This window comes from Oryzias latipes, chromosome 21 (assembly GCF_002234675.1).
Source record: "Oryzias latipes chromosome 21, ASM223467v1".
In the NCBI taxonomy this organism is placed as follows: domain Eukaryota; kingdom Metazoa; phylum Chordata; class Actinopteri; order Beloniformes; family Adrianichthyidae; genus Oryzias; species Oryzias latipes.
The window spans coordinates 5,680,432-5,698,519 of record NC_019879.2 but is presented as its reverse complement, the minus strand read 5'-3'; the positions used below and the strand labels follow the sequence as shown (position 1 = coordinate 5,698,519).

The following is an 18,088-nucleotide window of genomic DNA, read 5'->3' as shown; positions in this document are numbered from 1 at the left end:
GTTAAAGTCTTGAAAAAAGGTTGAAAATAAGATTTAAAAGATGTTTTCTTGTTAAGAAAAAATATGCTTGTGTTAGCAGTCTTTTGGGTATAAAATATTTTCCCACACTACTTTTATTAATTATTACTAAAATTTTACTTAGAAAAAATCATGTTCACTGTTTTGTTAAATTTAAATGTTGAAATTTTAGATGAAATTAAAGCTACAAGTAGCATTTAGCGGGCCCGAGCACGTGCGACCGCCTGGCACGAGCGACCGCCCCGTGAGCAACGCCCTGCTCGTGCCATTCTCGTCGTTCTTTCTTGTCCATTCTGGAGCTCCAAGCTAATGTTAATATGAAAGCAGCCTGTGGGGGGTGTGGGAGGGGGGGACTGTAATCTGTTGCCTTAAGGGACAAAGACTTTTGCATATAGCATGAACGAGTGAGTGAATGAACAATGCCCTGCTCGAGCCGTTTTGTGTCGTTCTTCCTTCTGCATTCTGGCGCTGCAAGCTACATTTAACATGACAGCAGCCTTTCGGCGGAAGGTGGGGGTGGGGGGGGGGGCTGTAATCTGTTTCCTTGAAGGACTGATATTTTTGCATATATTGTGAAAAAAAATTCAAACAAAGCTTTGTTTAGTCCTGCTCATTTTCTCATCCAGAAGGCCTTTTCAGATTAAAAAGTTGTCAATCAAGCTATGATGATAATCACTAACACTGTACCTAAAGATGTGAAGAATAGAAGTGATCTAATTTCCACTACAATGTCTCGACATGTGTCAGCTATGTTTGATAACTTGGCTGATCAGGTGGAATGGGATCTTGCAAAGCGCATGTTGTTTTGCATCCAGTTTGAAGATTCTCTAGACCAGTGTTTTTCAACCTTTTCTGAGCCACGGCACACTTTAACCCTGACAAAAATCCCGCGGCACACCAGCATCCAAAAAAAAAAAAAAACAGAAATTCATGGTCTGTATTGATCGACAGCCCCCCCCCCCCCAAAAAAAAAATCTCACGTGGATTTGTATGATAATTGCAGCTGTTTTTTTCTAAGAGATGAACCACCAGCTAACGACGAGCTTTAGCTGGTATTTTTGTTAGAACTGAGCGACTTTATCAGCAGAATTAAGAACAAGGAAGTGCAGACTTTAACCACTTCTGATTGGTCAGACTGATGACGTGTGATTAAGCCTTCAAGAATGATTGGCGGAGACAGTTAAAGGGGCGGGACTTTTCCTTACACACTTATAGCTGCAGCTAAATCGCGGTACCGTGATTCTTATCAAAATGTCTTTAATAGAATCAAATAAACACAAAGAAAAAGTAATTTTAAGATATTTTATATTCTTAACTACTCAGTGTTTTATCAGGGCCTGTTTGGATGAACACAGAGCTGATATCCTGGAGATGGAAAATGTTTTTAGATCAGTGAATGAGGGCAATTTCCCACGGCGCACTTGACCATCTCCCACGGCACACTAGTGTGCCGCGGCACACTGGTTGAAAAACACTGCTCTAGACAGCAGCAGTGCAGCGCAGCTGTGTGTTTGTTTGTTTTTTTTGTTTTTCTTTACATCAAGAGAAGAACTCTTGACAGAACTGCCCTTACAAACAAATATAGGAGGAGTTGAAATGTATAACACGGTAAAGGAGTTTTTGTGCATAAAAAGGTACCATTAGAAAAGCTGGTAGCAGTGACTGCAGACGGGGCTCCTGCTATGATCAATAGACAAACAGGTTTCATCACTCACTGTAAAGCTGACCCAGACTTTCCAAAATGTCTGCATTACTGCTGCTTCATTCACCAGTAGGCCTTAAGTGTAAAAGTGATTGGCTCTGGACACTAAGTTGGAGATATGTAGGAGGCATCTCATTCTGAAATCTCAGCCTTGTGATACAAACGGCTGATTTTTTATGAATTTTTAATTATCTGACTGTAACGCAATCAACAACTTCCTGTTTGGTGGTGGCTTGCGCAATCATTGTCAGGTGTAAACCCATGAAACTTTAAACGATGAGAGAAGACCCTTGTGAGTATCTCCTGTTGTAATTTTATGAACATCGGACAAAGCACTGAGAAAATACAGGGCAGAATGTGCCCCATGCAATAACTAGGTGGCGCTATAGAGCTCGTCCAAACTTGTCATATCCATGGGTTCAGAATTGAAGCTTCATCATATCCATTTATTTTCAGTGAGATCGGACAAGGAATGTGCACGTGAGAGCAACATTTGTGTGCATGGCGAGACGCCCAACTTCGCCGCTCTGTCACGACCACACCCCCGCTTTGAAAGATTTGGTTTTTTATCAGAGTAAACTTCAATGGATTTTTAACAGGTGGATGTCATTTTGAGGTGCGTTTGCTCATCCTACTTGGAGCAGTGATGCTCCAAGTAAAACATGTCATTTCCTGTTGCCAACAGGTGGCGCTACACTTATTCCATATTTTTCCACTGCAGATTTGTTCTGAGTCAGACTACAATCATGCACATCAATTTTGGATCAGATTAGATTATGCATGGCTGAGTAATGGCCATTTTTCTTTTCATGGCGTGTTTTCGAAACGACCTCCAATTCTGACGCGCCGCCATGGTCACAAACAACCGTAAAAACTTAAAAGCTTTGCAATTTAACATCGAACATGTGTGTAGTTTACAAAACCAAAGTTTGGAGTCATTATTCACAAATCTCTAGGAGGAGTTCGTTCTAGAAGGAGGCCTGCAAATGACCAAAATACACCAAAAATGACATATTGACACCAATATAGCAGACTTCCTGTGCAACTGACAGCTTGGTACCAGGAGACTTTTTTGTAGGTTTTCATCTGATGAACATGTCCTGTAAATATCAAGCTTGTATGTTAAAGAACATGGCGGGGCTCGCGAAAACAAACATTGTAGGTGGCGCTATTGAGCCGTTTTTGTGCACCCGTGCGAGTGCTGTATATCTAAGTTGGAGATATGTATGGGGGAATTTCATTCTGAAATCTCAGCCTCGTCAGAAAAACGGCTGATTTTTTATGAATTTTTAATTATCTGACTGCAACGCAATCAACCACTTCCTGTTTGGCGGTGGCTTGCGCAGGCACCGTCAGGTGTACACCCACGAAACTTTACACAATGAGAGAAAACCCTTGTGAGTATCTCCTGTTGTAATTTTATGAACATCGGACAAAGCACAGAGAAAAGACAGGTCAGAATGTGACATAAAATGTATTTGTCAATATCTAGGTGGCGCTATAGAGCTCGTCCAAGATTGTCATATCCATTGGTTCAGAATTGAAGCTTCATCATATCCATTTATTTTCAGTGAGATCGGACAAGGAATGTGCACGTGAGAGCAACATTTGTGTGCACGGCGAGGCGCCCAACTTCGCCGCTCTGTCACGACCACACCCCCGCATTGAAAGTTATGGCTTTTTATCAGAGTAAACTTCAATGGCTTTTCAACAGGTGGACATCATTTTGAGGTTTGTCAGCTCATCCTACTTGGAGCAGTGATGCTCCAAGTCAAACATGTCATTTCCTCTTGCCAGCAGGTGGCGCTACACTTTTTCCAGATTCTTCCACTGCAGATGTGTTCAAAGTCAGACTAAAATCATGCATATCAATTTTGGATCAGATTGGATTATACATGGCTGAGTAATGGCCATTTTCCGTTTCATGGCGTGTTTTCGAAATGACCTCCAAGTTCGACGCGCTGCCACGGTCACAAACATCCGTAATACTTTTAAAGCTTCGCAATTTAACATCAGACATGGGTCTAGTTTACAAAACCAAAGTTTGGAGTCATTATTCATAAATCTCTAGGAGGAGTTCGTTCTAGAAGGAGGCCTACAAATGTCCAAAATAGAGCAAAAATGACATATTGACACCAATATAGCAGACTTCCTGTGCAACTGACAGCTTGGTACCAAGAGACTTTTTTGTAGGTTTCCATCTGATGAACATGTCCTGAAAAAATCAAGCTTGTATGTTAAAGCATATGCGGGGGCTCGGGACAAATGTCACTGTAGGTGGCGCTGTCGAGCCGTTTTTGTGCGCCCATGCCAATCTCCTGTAAAATACGAAATTTTTCGCGACTCCTGATGTGTGTGCCAAATTTGGTGAGTTTTGGGGTATGTTAAAGGCCTCAAAAAGGCGACTCTTCCGTCGGAAGAAAAAGAATAATAATAATAATAATAATAATAATAACTCTAACAGATACAATAGGGTCCTTGCACTCCGTGCTCGGGCCCTAAATATAAATCAAAACATAGCGAACAATAGCGAATGGCTGTATATGATTAGGTCAGCGCGCTCAGTGGTGCCAGTGCATAAGCCGGAACCTTTGTCCTGTCGTATGTTATACTTCCGGATCTTTTACTGCGACGGACTAAAGAATGACATAATGGTAAACACAGTAAGGTGAGTGCAAATTTATTTCTTTAAGCTTCATTGTGACAACAAATTGTAGCCGGTTGTAGTTGTTTTAGATCACATGTTAAACAACGACCTTGCTGTTTCTGCTGCCCTGTTATCCGTGTATGTTTAAAATAACACTGATGGGGATGGAAAGTGGCTAACGTTAGGTTAGCTATTAGCTGAACGTGCCCGTTTTATTTATGGCATTAGCTTTGGATTCAGAGGCCTTATTCTGAAGTCATAAATATTTGAAAATAAAATCTCCGTGTTTTTTATTTTAATTTATTTGATTAAATTGAAAGCGCAATTAGGGATTACTGTGTTAGCAGTGCGGGAAGCTGACCGTGGCTTCACCTCTGACAGTGTTTGGTGCTGAGATGCTGATGATGCTGACTGTCTTCACAAGGAGCAGCTGGTCTCTGACGAGAAGCTGCCAAACTCACAACCATCATCATCAGGGATGAAATTGGAAGGATTGTTGCTGTAAAACACAAGCTAATCAATATCAGATACACCAACGAGTTTATACTACTCTCAAGATTTCTGAAAATATTATTTGTAATCAATCAAAAAATAATGAAAAGTAAGAAATATTTTGGCACACTTTGCCTCCTTATTTGCCTTTGAAAGATACCTTCACAAGCCAGATCTTTTAAAAATAAAATTAATAAGTAGTCTTAATGATTCTTCATTTAGGATTAGATTGATTTAATATGCATTGGGGGGAAAAACAGCTCCAATTTGTTTTTGATTCTTTTTTTCCCTTCCATCACTTCCTGGTGTCTGTTCTTTTATTCAGTGTGTCACTGTATTCTCGGTGTGGATGTGGCAGCTTGTGTGACTCAGCAGCAGTATGGGGGGGATCTTGATGATGAGTAAGTGATGAAGAAGCAGAGTTAGAGGAGGCTGAGTCTGTGGGCAGATGATGTCATACAGCATGGCCACTGAAGATGTAAAAATAAAGCACATGGAAATTAGTCGCGATCTTTGGAGTGGATACTTCAGAATAAAAAAAGGATCAACTTATTCAGTTATTGAATCAAATATATTTAATAGGAAATCTGACTTGCCTTTTAAATATACTTCTTTGTAAATTGATAAATATTTGTTTTGCTTATTTTGTGGGTCAAACTGCACTTATTTTAAATAGTTTACTTTCTGCTCGAGGCTGGGCTTAAAATCAATTATTTGGTATTGAATTTATCTTTGCTTAGAAAATCAGTTCATCAGCTTCAAGTAGGAGTTTCCTTTCATCAGTTTTTAATGTAAAACCTTTTTATTTTATGACTAAAAGTTCAAGTTTGTGCAGTTAGTATCTGTAATTGTGTCATTTTGTATCAAATTGTGAACCTATGAATCAAATCCAAATTATTTCAGTACTCAGGCAGTTGATACCCGGGTGTCTTTCTTCAACCTCAAAGAAAATGTTTTGTGGACAAATGAGCAAAAGAAAAAAGTCTTCAAAGAATGTATAAAACAGTTTCAACCAGGTTCCATGTATCCTGATAACGGAAACATTGAAGAAACATTGTTTCACTTTGACCAATAAAAAGGTCAAGGTTGTGATATTTTTTTGTTTATTTTCTGCTTTATTGAATTTCAAGTAGTTAGAAGGTTTGCCAATATATTTGCAATAATATAATCAGAAATGAGATGAAGTAATTTGATTACTGATATTTCATAATAAAGTAAAGTTTTTCATCAGTTCGTACAGCAAATCCTAATATTGTGTCAATGTGGTTTTTCCCAGAACTGAAGCTTTTCCATTAAGGCTCCTTTGAGTAATTATAAATGTTATGTTTTTTATGTAAATGACCTCATCAAGAAGGTTTTATAAGATTGATGTCTTTCATTTATCAATATCAAAAATAAAATTTGTCCAATTTAGACTTTTAGAATTATTAACATTTTCGAGGAACTTGAGAATTTTGATCTGCTTGAGGTTTTCATTGATGGTTCGGCCTAAAATTCTTCTGTAACAGAAATGTTCAAGCCTTAAAAAAGAGGAGAATCTACATCTTGTTTTGCTTTACTAAATCTGAGGGCAGATTAATTTGATTACCAGTAAAGCAGATTAAGTAAACCACTATACCACTATTACAACATACAGCAGCTTTCTAAGAATTGTTGCACCACTCTATTAGAGTCCTCTATGTTTACTCATTTTCTGTGTGGAAAGATATTAAAGGCATTTATATTTAAAGTTGATCTTTTCTGTATTAAATGTTTCTTTTTTCTTAGTTTATTAACTAATTTGTTTGAGTATTTATCACAGAAAAAAGAGCAGGTTTTTGATAAATATCAAACAATTGCGCATACAGTATAGAGAAAAGTCAAACAGTCTGGGAGTCTGAAAGAAAATCAATATGAAAAGGAGAGCCCATCAGAAGCATGCGATCTGTGTATGGATCGGCAGCGAGTCTGAACAGATGGATGGGACCCCCTCCCAGCTCTGACTCTTTTTTGCTCGGCCCACTGATGAGCAGCTTGGAAATGAAGTATTAGTTTAGGCGGACATACGAGGAAGTAGGTGCCTCGCTGTTTTCTGATGAGGAATCTGCTAAGCTCAGAGTGATGGAGATACGGTTCATCGGTAGGTAGTCTGCAGTGGAAGCTTTACTTTTTGATTATTTATTCAGCTTTAGCTATTTAAATCTTCAACAAGCTGAATAAAGAGGCATAACTTTGGTAAAGTAAGTCCCAGCGGTTGTACTGTAACTTATGTATCTTGACGCTTTTCTAAAATGCTTCCTTTTTTTTTTAATTGTTTTTTTTTTTTTTTTTTTACTATTTCCTCTTTCTTACTTCTCTTTTTTTACAGAGCAGTTGGAAAACACTTCAGCCTGATGACCTTAAAACCACCTGATTGGCCAGAAGAACACGCTGAGTAACCCGTTGGACGTCTGACTCCGGGCTCTGAACAGTCAGACGGAATTAGGTGCGTTTGGCCATGCTCTTTAGTTTCCCACCCAAATTGGATTGTTATTCGGAGAACAAGCCAAGATTAGCCTCTGACAGGAAGCCACAGCAGCTCAGCCTCCATCAAGAAAAGGCCACATCTCCCTTCCAGACCCAGAGGACGACCTCTTGACAGGAAGACCGTAAAAGTCAAAGCCCTGAACCGTGCCGCCGCTGACAGCAGTTTGTAAATCAAGCAGACATCCTGTCACCATTGCTGAAATAGTATAATGTCTTAACCATTTCTTCTTGGACATGTGGCTGCTGCTAACAGAATTATTGGGTTTATCTTGGAAGACTCTCTGGTTTTGATATTTATTGCTCAGGGGGCAGCCATGGAGGGGCTTGAGCAGCTCGATGTGGTGGGAAGCATCAGCCCGGCCCTGGAGGCAACGGAGGACTTCCTCCACTGCGTGGACAGGATGCAGAGCCAAGGTCCGAGCCAGGCGCAAAAAAGCAACCATCAGCCGAAGCAGCTGTCGGACGTGTCTAGTGCTGCGCTCGGGAGGCTGAGCTCCAGTGGCGTGTGGGGCCTGCTCGCCGAGGAGCAGCCGGAGGTCGGGCCGCTCGGCCTGACGTGGGCCGACAACGTCAGTGTGCTGGGTTTGGGGATTGGCTTGAGACACGGCAAGAGGAGCAGAGCCCGCTCCACCAATGACCTGGCAGCCCAAGCCAACGATTGCACCAACAATACCTCGTCAAAGTCCGTGTTCAAGAAGGGACACAACCGATCCCGATCGGACGTCAATTACCGGCCATCGGCTTTTACCGACAACGGTTTGCCTGCAGTGGACTGCAACCTGCTGAAAAACATGATCCTCAACCATCAGCAAGCAAGTAAGTTTACTGCCATCCAATCACAAAAAATAAAACCCCAAAATGATAGTATTCGTTTGAATAAAATGAAAGCATTGTTATTCTTACTCGCACACTAAAATCTAAGTTTCTTAAATAAAGTTTTTATATATTTTTTGCCATTTTCCCCTTTGTGTGTTAGCAAACACTTCTTGAAACTAAAAAAACATTTTCAAAACATGCCACTTTTTACCAATCAGCTGCTGTTTGAGAATTCACCAATTCAATGCAACAAGAGTCATTTTCAGTTCAAAAATGCCATAAATGAAGTGGTTATGTTTATAAAGATGGTTGTTTTAAAGTATGTTCTCCAGAGAAACATCTTAAAAGCACTAAAACCAAATGGTTGTTGTTTATTTTGCAAATCTGTTTTAAGAAGCAACTTTGTTAATAATATGAGATATTCTTTATTGATCCCACATTGGGGAAATTCAATTGTTACAGCAGTTCAAGAAGCAGAGAAGAATGACAGCAATGTGCAAAAGTGAGGGGTTTTCAAAATGTGCAAAAATAGAAAAAGTAAAAAAGTAATAACTTATGTACACTATTACGCATAACGTATGTTATGTTATTATTACGCATAACGTATGTTATGCGTAATAATAAAATTAAATAAATAAAGTAAAAACGCAGAATAATGAAAACGGTGTATAGTTTTGGGATAGCTTTAAAGTCAGTGTCAGTGTTAGGCTAATATATTTGGAGCTTTTAAGAGTAGAGCTTTTTGCTAAACCAAAGAGATACATTTTACTATTACAAAGCTTTGGAATTGATTTACAATATGTGCTTCAAATAGTCAAACTAAGATTGGCAGCCTGAATGGTTTGGCCCTTTTAATTAAAACCAACAACAGATAAGATATGCTAAACTAGCATAAAAGAGTAACTTCATATGTGTCATGCTATGGCTGTGAAACAATTGGAGATTGAACAAAATGATCAGTTTAAAGATGACCTAAAAAGAAGGTCACATTACCATCCGTGTTCACTCTGCACATCGCAAATGTCCGGTGTAGGTGAACAAAGTGGCCTAAATGGCGTTGATTCCTATTTAGCCTGATGCATTTGGTACATCGCCAATTATCAGCCTAAATTTATCAATATCAACACTTTGCCCAGATAAAGAAAATGTCTTAAACTGTGAGTAGCTGTTGGGGAATCTGACTTCATAAAGAGATTCAAAAAAGGAGACCTTAGGTCCTCAAATGAAATATTTTCTTTCTTGGATTAAATATTTAAGTGAAATATTGCTGACCGGCTGTAGTTGTGCGTCTGTGATGTCTCTTTGCTGGCTTGTGCGGTAGTTACAGAGCTGAGACAAGTGCTGTGTAAATAGATCATGATGCACACTACAAATACACAAAATCTCACCAAGAATTTTTGTCTAGTTTGTTATCTTATTGTACTTGACTTAAGGAAAAACGAACTTTTCAGCAAGATACAGTGACGTGTTTTAAGACAAAAAATCTTGAATATCTTGTTGAGTCATTTGGTCTTTGAAACAACTTATTTTTATTAATATTTCTGATTAAAAAAATCTGTATGTTACATATTATTTTGAAGTTGAAGTTTCATTTGTGAATAGGGAGTGATTTTGTTTTAAGTAATGACATGCTTTGTAAAAGTTTATTTGACTCATAATTTACATAATAACAGATTAATATTAAAATTTGTAGTTTTAGTCTTCTTGTCGGATGATTACGGTCAAGAAACAAGCAAAGTTGGACTGTTGTATCGGCTAAATACAGTATTTGGGTGGGGAGTGTACAAAAATACCTTTTTGAAGACATTAAACTTATGTTTTGAGCAATCATTTTACGAAATATTTCCAATTACCAGAGCAATATCCCTAAATATTAGTGTTTATAGTTAATTAAAGATTAAATGTTGTCTTTTAAGAGCAGGACAACTCATGACAAAAGTAATAAGCCTTCTCAAACATTACATTTTGAGCTTAATTTTCTTTATGAATGTCTTCCATCCTGAGAAAAATGCCACAAGAACACGTTAAAAACACCAAAAACCTCATTTTCATCGGTGGGTCTTTAAAAGCAGCTGAACTGCTTTGAAGCAAAACCTGTTTAGTAACAGCTAAATGTAGCCCAAACTCAAAATTCTTTTAACCGTCTCCAAGACGTCCAACACTTAGCATTTTTTATGAGGTAAAAAAAAGTCCGTCAGTAGATCTGCCTGTGCTGCTTCATGTTGGTCTTTTGTTTGTGTAAATTGTAACTTTAGTCATCTGAACGTGACACAGGTGTCGTAGAAAGTCAAATTTGAAGTCCTGCCCCCCTAGTGAGCTTATTTTTGAACTTTAATTATTCCTAATTCTGACCAGAAGGTTGGGCCCTTGCGTCACGTGAGCGACGCAGTTCTATCATCCTTTTCCCTTTCTAAGCCCCTTTGAGAGTCTTCAGGAGCAAAGGGGTCCCAGACTGTTTGGGCTGCAGATCAGGGGGCTTACGCTGTACTGAAGCATCCTCACAGAAAGCAATAATGACAGAAGATGATGATGATAAGTTGAAATGACACAGCTGTGCCGCGACTGCCCGCATTCAGGCAGGGAGCCCGTCGCTAACGCACAAACACGGCCCATTTGTGTGTTTTGGCCATCTGAAGGCCTAAGGAGATCCTAAGGGATCCTGATGGATAATAGCCTCTAATCCTGTCAGCAAATGGCCTCAAATGAGGCGAGAGAAGAGGCAACCCAATTACCCAGCCCCTGATACAGGCAGGATTATTTAGTATTAGCATATGTGTGAAAAGACATCAGGATGTTTAGTTTGTACTGAAAGAAGAGAAGTAGTCGAAGGATAATAATAGGCAGAAGGCAGTGATTTCGAATGGTCACTATGTCTATATTCAGATAATAACAAGAAAAGCTGCTTTTATTAGAGACAGCTGGAGATGTCTGTTTGAACAATTAAAGAAAATTAGCTGTTTATTATTAACAATATAAATAGATACATACTTGTATGTTTAATTAAACAAGCTTCCTCTGAAGCCCTAAAGCCCTTTAATGGGCTCCTCCCCCTAAATCTGCAAAAACAAATAGCAATTTCACAACGTTGAGGATTTTGCATCTTCCCTTTTCCTTCCTAACTTTCTCCAATTTTCTTCTTGTTGTACATTAGCCCTCTTGACAAAATTATAATTATTAAAACATTTTCTACCATTTATATGCTGATGATATTCAAATGTGCAGCCTTCAATTAAACCATCAAAGAACTGAAACTGTATTGCTCCTGTACAGAAACTCCCTCTTGGTTTTCTGGGCTCAGTTTACCAGCCAAGCCTCAGAAATGTTCTTTTTAACCAGTATAAGTACCTGGACTTTTCAAGACAATTGACTAAAAAAAAACTGTTTCTATTAGGGCTGCACGAAATGAAGATATTTCGCGATATTAGTAATTAATATTGCGATAACGATATAATTTGCGGTATATAAACAATTAGCAAAACAACCAAAAATATTATTCCCATTCCATTACAACAGCTTAAAAATTATACTACAAATGACCCTTGTTGACATAGGAGGCGAACATACAACATAATAGGGCGCCATCCGATTAGTTAACAACGTGAAGGGGTCCATCTGATTGGTCAAATGCAGAAAGGGATTCTTTCAATCCATTAAACACTTCAAGCTGCCATAAGATTGTTTGGCCACATCTAAGGTAACCATTTATTGCAAATTTGCTGTCTTTCGCGATATGCATATTGCACAGCTTGATATTGCGATAACGATAAATTTGCGGTATATTGTGCAGGCCAAGTTTCTATTATCTTAGGGGGTTAATATACCAAATCTGACCTGGAGATGATCATCCCTACTTTTATCTCTTCTTGTTTAGACTTTTGCAACTCCCTCTTCACTTTTCTTAACAAATCTACAATCACCTATTTCCACCTTGACCAGAACGTGGCAGCATGGCTTTAAGCAGAAAGAAACAGCAGTGCATGTATCACTTCAGTTTAATTTTTTTTTATGTTAGCTGCTGTTTAAGTTTAGTATTGATTTTTAAATGTTACCTTTAAGAGCTTTAAATGGACAAGCTCCTAAGCATATTTCAGAATTGCTGACTTCCTATAACTCTAGTTGCTCCCGAGAACCTGGGACTGAAGACTAATGGGGAAAAAAATATGAGTTATTAAGAACCAGCCATAGCACCAGTCACTATAAAAGGCTATAATAATGTCCAGAACTCACAAGCGACCCGTAGCTTTCAGACCTTAATGCATGTCTAGTTTTTGGCAAAAAACTCTGAACACAAAAGAACACCTCTATCAACTTCTGTTAAACCTTCTAGCAAACTTATCAAGTCCAGATGATTTACACAGCTACAGCATCCTACCTTAAAGGTGTTTTTTTTTCAGTATTTCATCAAGTTTTGCCGATTCTTTTGGGTGTGAAAACCCAAAGGAATATTGATTATATTCCTGCATAGTTTTTACTAATAAACATTTTTATTAAATGTAGATAAGCCCTCAAAACCAGATGGAGGGGTAAAACAAAATTGACCCATGGATGGGCATTCACAGGCTGGAGGGCATAACTGTGGTAATTTATCTACCACTCGAACATTACCGCTCATTTTGTTTTTTACAAGTTTCAGTTCAGTTAAAGCTGTGAACTGAATTGTATGCCCTTTGTCTCTGCAGTTTCCCAAACTCTGATGTCCACATGCTCCTTGTTTTGTTACAAGTCTTGATCATTCACTGTAGCTCCTCAAAAGCAGCTAAAATTCACTCTCCTATATCTCTTTAAAGTAGCTATAAATCCTTAACTCTGTTTGTTAGTGGCAGTCATTGCGAAGGTGATGAAATTTATTAGTATAGACTTTTTTATTTATTTACTAGGTACAAATTTTAATTTGAGTTGTTACATCTGTGGTGCCCGGGGCTTTGAGGGGATTAAACTATTTTCTAGGATGAAAATAATGGTGTATCAAAGCTTTTTTTAAACCTATTTTCTCTTTGACACTCATTTAACAAGAAATAAATCTTAGATTGGAGAAAAACACACTGTTACTAAAATAGATTTTGCATCGAAATGGACTTTAGCACATGAGATTTAATCAGCAGCATTCTGAGTGAGATGTTAATTCAGACTGATGGTTGGGTTTGCACATCAGACTGCTGCTCTGTGTGATGTCCACATCCACCTGGTAGTCATGGAGGTGCATTTCACAAAGCGGTTTTATCCTCATTTCGGCCCTCCCAAGCGTGAAAGGCTGCCTATCAGCTCGAGCTGATTGCGGTTAGGTTTATTTGCATGTTCATTTGTTCCTTTAGCAAAAAGGTTTGTTAACATGCAAAGTCCCCGACCTGGAGTGACACCACGTCTGCTGGTGGTTTGATAAGATTGATGAGGCTGTAGACTCTTAAGTAACCCACTGCAGTGAGGTACCGCATGGCTCCTTTTTTTTCTAGGTGAGTGATTGAGCAAATTAAAGAAAGGAACATTTAATATAGGACAATTACAGTGTGTGTAGTGGGGGTGTTTGCTGATAAATTAGTTGTCAGTTCAGTTTAAGAGTTGAGTTTTGGTTCAAATTGAGTTTAAAATTAAAGCTCAGACTGCAGGGTTCTTGGATGCAGTTTTAGCAACACCAGAGTTTTGCCAACTTTATTGGTAGCATTTTTAAGAATCGTGTCTTAGTTTATTTTTGTTTTTTTGGGCTTTTCAATAAACCAGCTGCTGCTTTCTGTTCCTCTTTTTGTTGCTCAAACTTTGACAATTTTAGTTTTAGTTATGTTGTGTGTCATGGGTGTGTGATTATTATTCAATTTTTAGTTGGTAAAAAAACAGAGAAAATGGGTTCCAGGTCTAGGACAATGTTCATAAATCTTGGTCAATAATAGGTTGGCTTATTAAGAACCTTGTAAACTTTGGTCCAGAACTTTTAGGCTGGTAAAGCTTAAAACCTTTCTAGCTGAAGCATTTGTCCCATGCATCAGTACGGGTATTGACCTATACGGGTGCTGTAGGTTTTTGGGTTTTCCCGATCCATGGAGGGTAGTAAAGAGGATCGGCCACTTCTGAAGGAGGATTCAGGTATGTGTTGCAGTTTCCCTGAGGCTCATTTGGCCACCTTTAAGGACCTACATCATGCTTTTCTTAAGCCTTAAGGCTAAACTACATCCATATATATGATAATGTATTACCTTTTGGCACACTAAAGAACTCATTTTTTTTAATGAAATGAGTAATTTCGACAGTTCATTTTCCTACCTGGATGTAGGACAACTCTATCTCTAAGGCAACAGCTTTCTCTCTTTTGGGTGCCGCCCATTTTATGACAACCCAGAGTCGGCCTCAGCAGCGTGACTCCGTTTCTCCAACAAAAACAAACAACATCCGAACTTTTGCTAAGGTAAATGAGCATGTTGTGCATATAAAGGAACGTGTATTGCTGATCACCGCTAGCTGCGCAGAAAAAGTGTGTATGTGTTTCTTATGTATGTCACAATGTAAGAAAATACTCGTTTTCATGGATTGGAATGTCCTCAGAGCGCAGGTTTTTAGAGAAATGCTCAGAAATGCGTCAATTGATCAAAAAACCACTTTGGGATATTTTTGTGACGAATAAACATTATAATACACTTAAAAGCTCAAAAAGTCGATTTTGCATGATATATGCCCTTTAAGGGACATTGTTGAAACTGGAACGTATGGATGTTGTGTGTGTGTGGTAAGTGTAATTGTGAAGTATCGGTAAGGTTAATGGAAGTTGTGAACAGTTATGGCGTACAGGTGAGGATGTCATAATGTAGCAGTACCTCCGCAGACGCGTCTCACGATGGCAGAAACTAGAGCTAAGACTAGTGAACAAGTTCAAGTCCTCTTAGTATGTACAGCCAAATCAAAGCAGCAGCGCTGCAACCAAAAAAAGATCACATACACAATAATATAATAAACACAAACATGTGATAAGAAAACACACTAACATAAATGAATAGGAAGATGAAAACAGACACAAAATTATATTTAAATTTATTTTATTTATATAGCCCAAAATCACAACAGTCTTCTCAATGGAATTGTTGGGGTAATTGTAAAGTGAACATAAAATCATAAGGATCATGAATACGTAGGAGTCAACAGGAAAATTTAAACCGCACTAACTTAACAGACTAAACTTAGCTGGGCATTCCTGCCCTTAGACCCTCCTTCATGGTAAGGAAAACCTCAGGGGTGTCTACATGAAATCTTTCCACCTTTATCCACCTTTGTCATGGTAGGGAGACCATGTCAATGCAAGGGTGGGGTCATCTAAGAGCACAAGGATTACAGGTTACCTTCAAATTCAGATTATAAGAACACACACATTGAAGGAGATTCTTGATCTCATTTCTATTTTTTTGTGTCTTTTTCCAGCTGATAAAAGCAACAGTAGCAGCAGCAGTGTGGTGAAGCAGGGTGAGATGGATCAGCGTGAGGGGCCGCGGGGCCGCTGGACTCCCTGCTTTGTGCAGCTGACTCCTTGCGAGCTCCGGCTGTACACCCTGGACAGCAGTGCCAACCGCCAGCTGGGCACCGCCTACTCGCTGTCGCATTGCCAGAGTGTCACCTCACCAGCTCCCTGCAGCCAGCCCGCTCAGATCAGCCAGCCTGCTGACCAACGCACGCTCCAGGCTGTGTTCTTCAGCAGCACACATCTGCAGCTCAGAGCAGCCAGTCAGTGGGAAGCCATGCAGTGGCGGAGGCTGATATGGGAGAAGGTGCAGGCGGTTAGACCCACGAGGCAGGAAAACTGCCACCACAAGAGTGGAACAGAAATTCAACAGATGAACAAATTCCCAGTACCCATGTCGCCTTCCTCATCGCCTTCTCCATCTGCCCTTGACACCAGACCTGATGGTGACAGCGATACGCCGACTCCAGCAGAACCTTCTTGTGGTGTGCTGAGCAGACCCACCACTCTGCCTCTGTTCACCCAACACCCCCAGGATGTACTCAAAGCTGGTGTGCTTCACCAGCTGATGGATCAAAACTACTGGAGAGCTTTCACATTTGTTCTTACTCAATCTACTCTCCAGGTCTTCCCCACAGAAGGCCGAGGACCCGTCTCCCAACCTGTTCTCCAGTATTCCCTTGCCTCCTGCTTGACTGTACAGCACAATAAAGAGAATGAAGAGCCGTGGGGTCAAGGAGATGAGTTTTTTCAGGTTGTTTTCCCAAAAGAAGTGCTAAAATTTCAGGCAGACGATCATCTGAAGGCTAGGGAGTGGGTGGAAGCTCTCCGAGAGGTGATGGGGGCACAGAGACCTGCAGAAGAAGAAAAGGAGTCAATCGAAAGACCTCAAGATCTTCAAGGACTGCTGCTGAGATCAAAACCTGTTCGAGACAGGAGGCAGAGGGAGGCCCAAAGAGCTAAGCGGCAGTCAGTCACCACCAGCTTCCTCAGTATTCTTACATGCCTGGCAGTGGAAAAGGGGCTCACTGCACAGAGCTTCAGGTGTGCAGGTAAGAGGCCTTTCTCAGCACACTACACATGAACTCTGTTAGTGGCTAAAACTATTCCATGTTTGTTGAGTTCATAGATTCTGCAGAATGTTGTACATCTTTTCTTTGACCATCCTATCCAATCCCTCCTTTTTTGCAGATCTAGACAGAAAGTCTACAGTCATTTATGTCTGTAGATTTGATTTACATTAGTAGTTTTCATTCTCCTGCATCAATTCTTAGTGCCTTTGGGTTTATGTATGGGGCATGTCTTGTCATTCTTTAATTTAGAATATAAAACTCATACACAAAAAAATGGGATTATATAATTATATATAATAATATATAATTGGGAATAAATGTTGGGAAATTGGGAATACAAATTTGGAAAAAAAAAGCTCCCTGCACATTTGTTTTTTTCTTTCAAATGTGAATAACACCTGAAACTTTTAATTGGTTCATATTCTTAATTATTACATTTCTTCAGATGAAATGGCATTGCAAAGTGGCTAACAATTGAAACACAAAAAATATTATGTTTTTCTTAATGCAAATGTTTGACTTAATTACTGTAAATTGCAGCTATTTTAGTTCTTAAGATACATTTCTGAGATCAACCCAACCAAAAGAAAAGGCATCCAAAAAACCAGGTTTGCCCAGTGGGGGGGTTAGAAGTGTCCTCAGAGGATGATCTGGCATTAATAAAAACTTCTTTGGTAGATGGAAACCACTCTGCAAGATGGTTTGAGTAGTGTGCATCAGCCAGTGTTGCAGCAGGTCTGCCTCAAGCAAAAGAAACTGTTTCTTTACTGGTATGCATCAAAGAATTAATGCATTTGTTTGCTGTGTACTTCCTTCAACATGCATTTTCTGGAGAATGATCACTGGACCAGATGTATTTATCAGCCTGATGGAAGTTGTTTAAATAAGTTAAGTCCTTAGTTATGTTAAAACCTGCACAAAAAAATCTATTTCCTGATATTAGCTTGTGCGATATGCGTATCACAAAAGATGAAAAAAAACTGCGATATATGGTTATCCTAAATATTTACACACATGTAAAACAATCTCATGTTAGCTCAAAGTATTTAACAAATCAAATAGAGCCCTTTATGTATTTGACCAATCAGATGGAGCCCTTTTATGTTTGATGCCCGCCTCCTATGTAGACAAAAGTCCTTTTGGGTATAATTTAAATTATGTTTACTTTTATTTAAACAAATTTAAAGTCCCATTAGTTGTCACGCACCTAGGTGTGTGAAATTTGTCCTCCCCATTTGACCTTTCCCCTGGGGGAACGTTGAGGTGCAAACACAGCCATGCTCAGAAACCATTTAGTGGTTAAATAAAACTTTTGCAGTGAAGTGAAATTATTGATTAGTTTTCAGAAAAGTTTTCTTTCTTTTTGGTATAAATTTTCAAAGTTTAAAAAAGTTTGAAAG

The 18,088-nt window shown here is 39.2% G+C and overlaps 1 protein-coding gene across 3 annotated transcripts in view; it reads left to right on the top strand.

The window, feature by feature from the left end:
- The first annotated feature begins 4,302 nt into the window (after positions 1–4,302).
- Positions 4,303–18,088, top strand: part of plekhm3 (pleckstrin homology domain containing M3) — a 43,216-nt gene continuing 29,430 nt past the window's right edge. The window contains exons 1-4 of one of the 3 annotated variants that reach the window (XM_011489277.3): positions 4,303–4,388; positions 7,207–7,323; positions 7,670–8,180; positions 15,579–16,667. In XM_011489277.3, coding sequence (XP_011487579.1) covers positions 7,679–8,180; positions 15,579–16,667 — 1,591 coding nt within the window. In that variant the 5' untranslated portion in view covers positions 4,303–4,388; positions 7,207–7,323; positions 7,670–7,678. Of the gene's footprint in view, positions 4,389–7,206; positions 8,181–15,578; positions 16,668–18,088 lie in introns of all 3 variants that reach the window. The other 2 variants (XM_023950732.1, XM_011489276.3) reach the window with 2 other exon arrangements.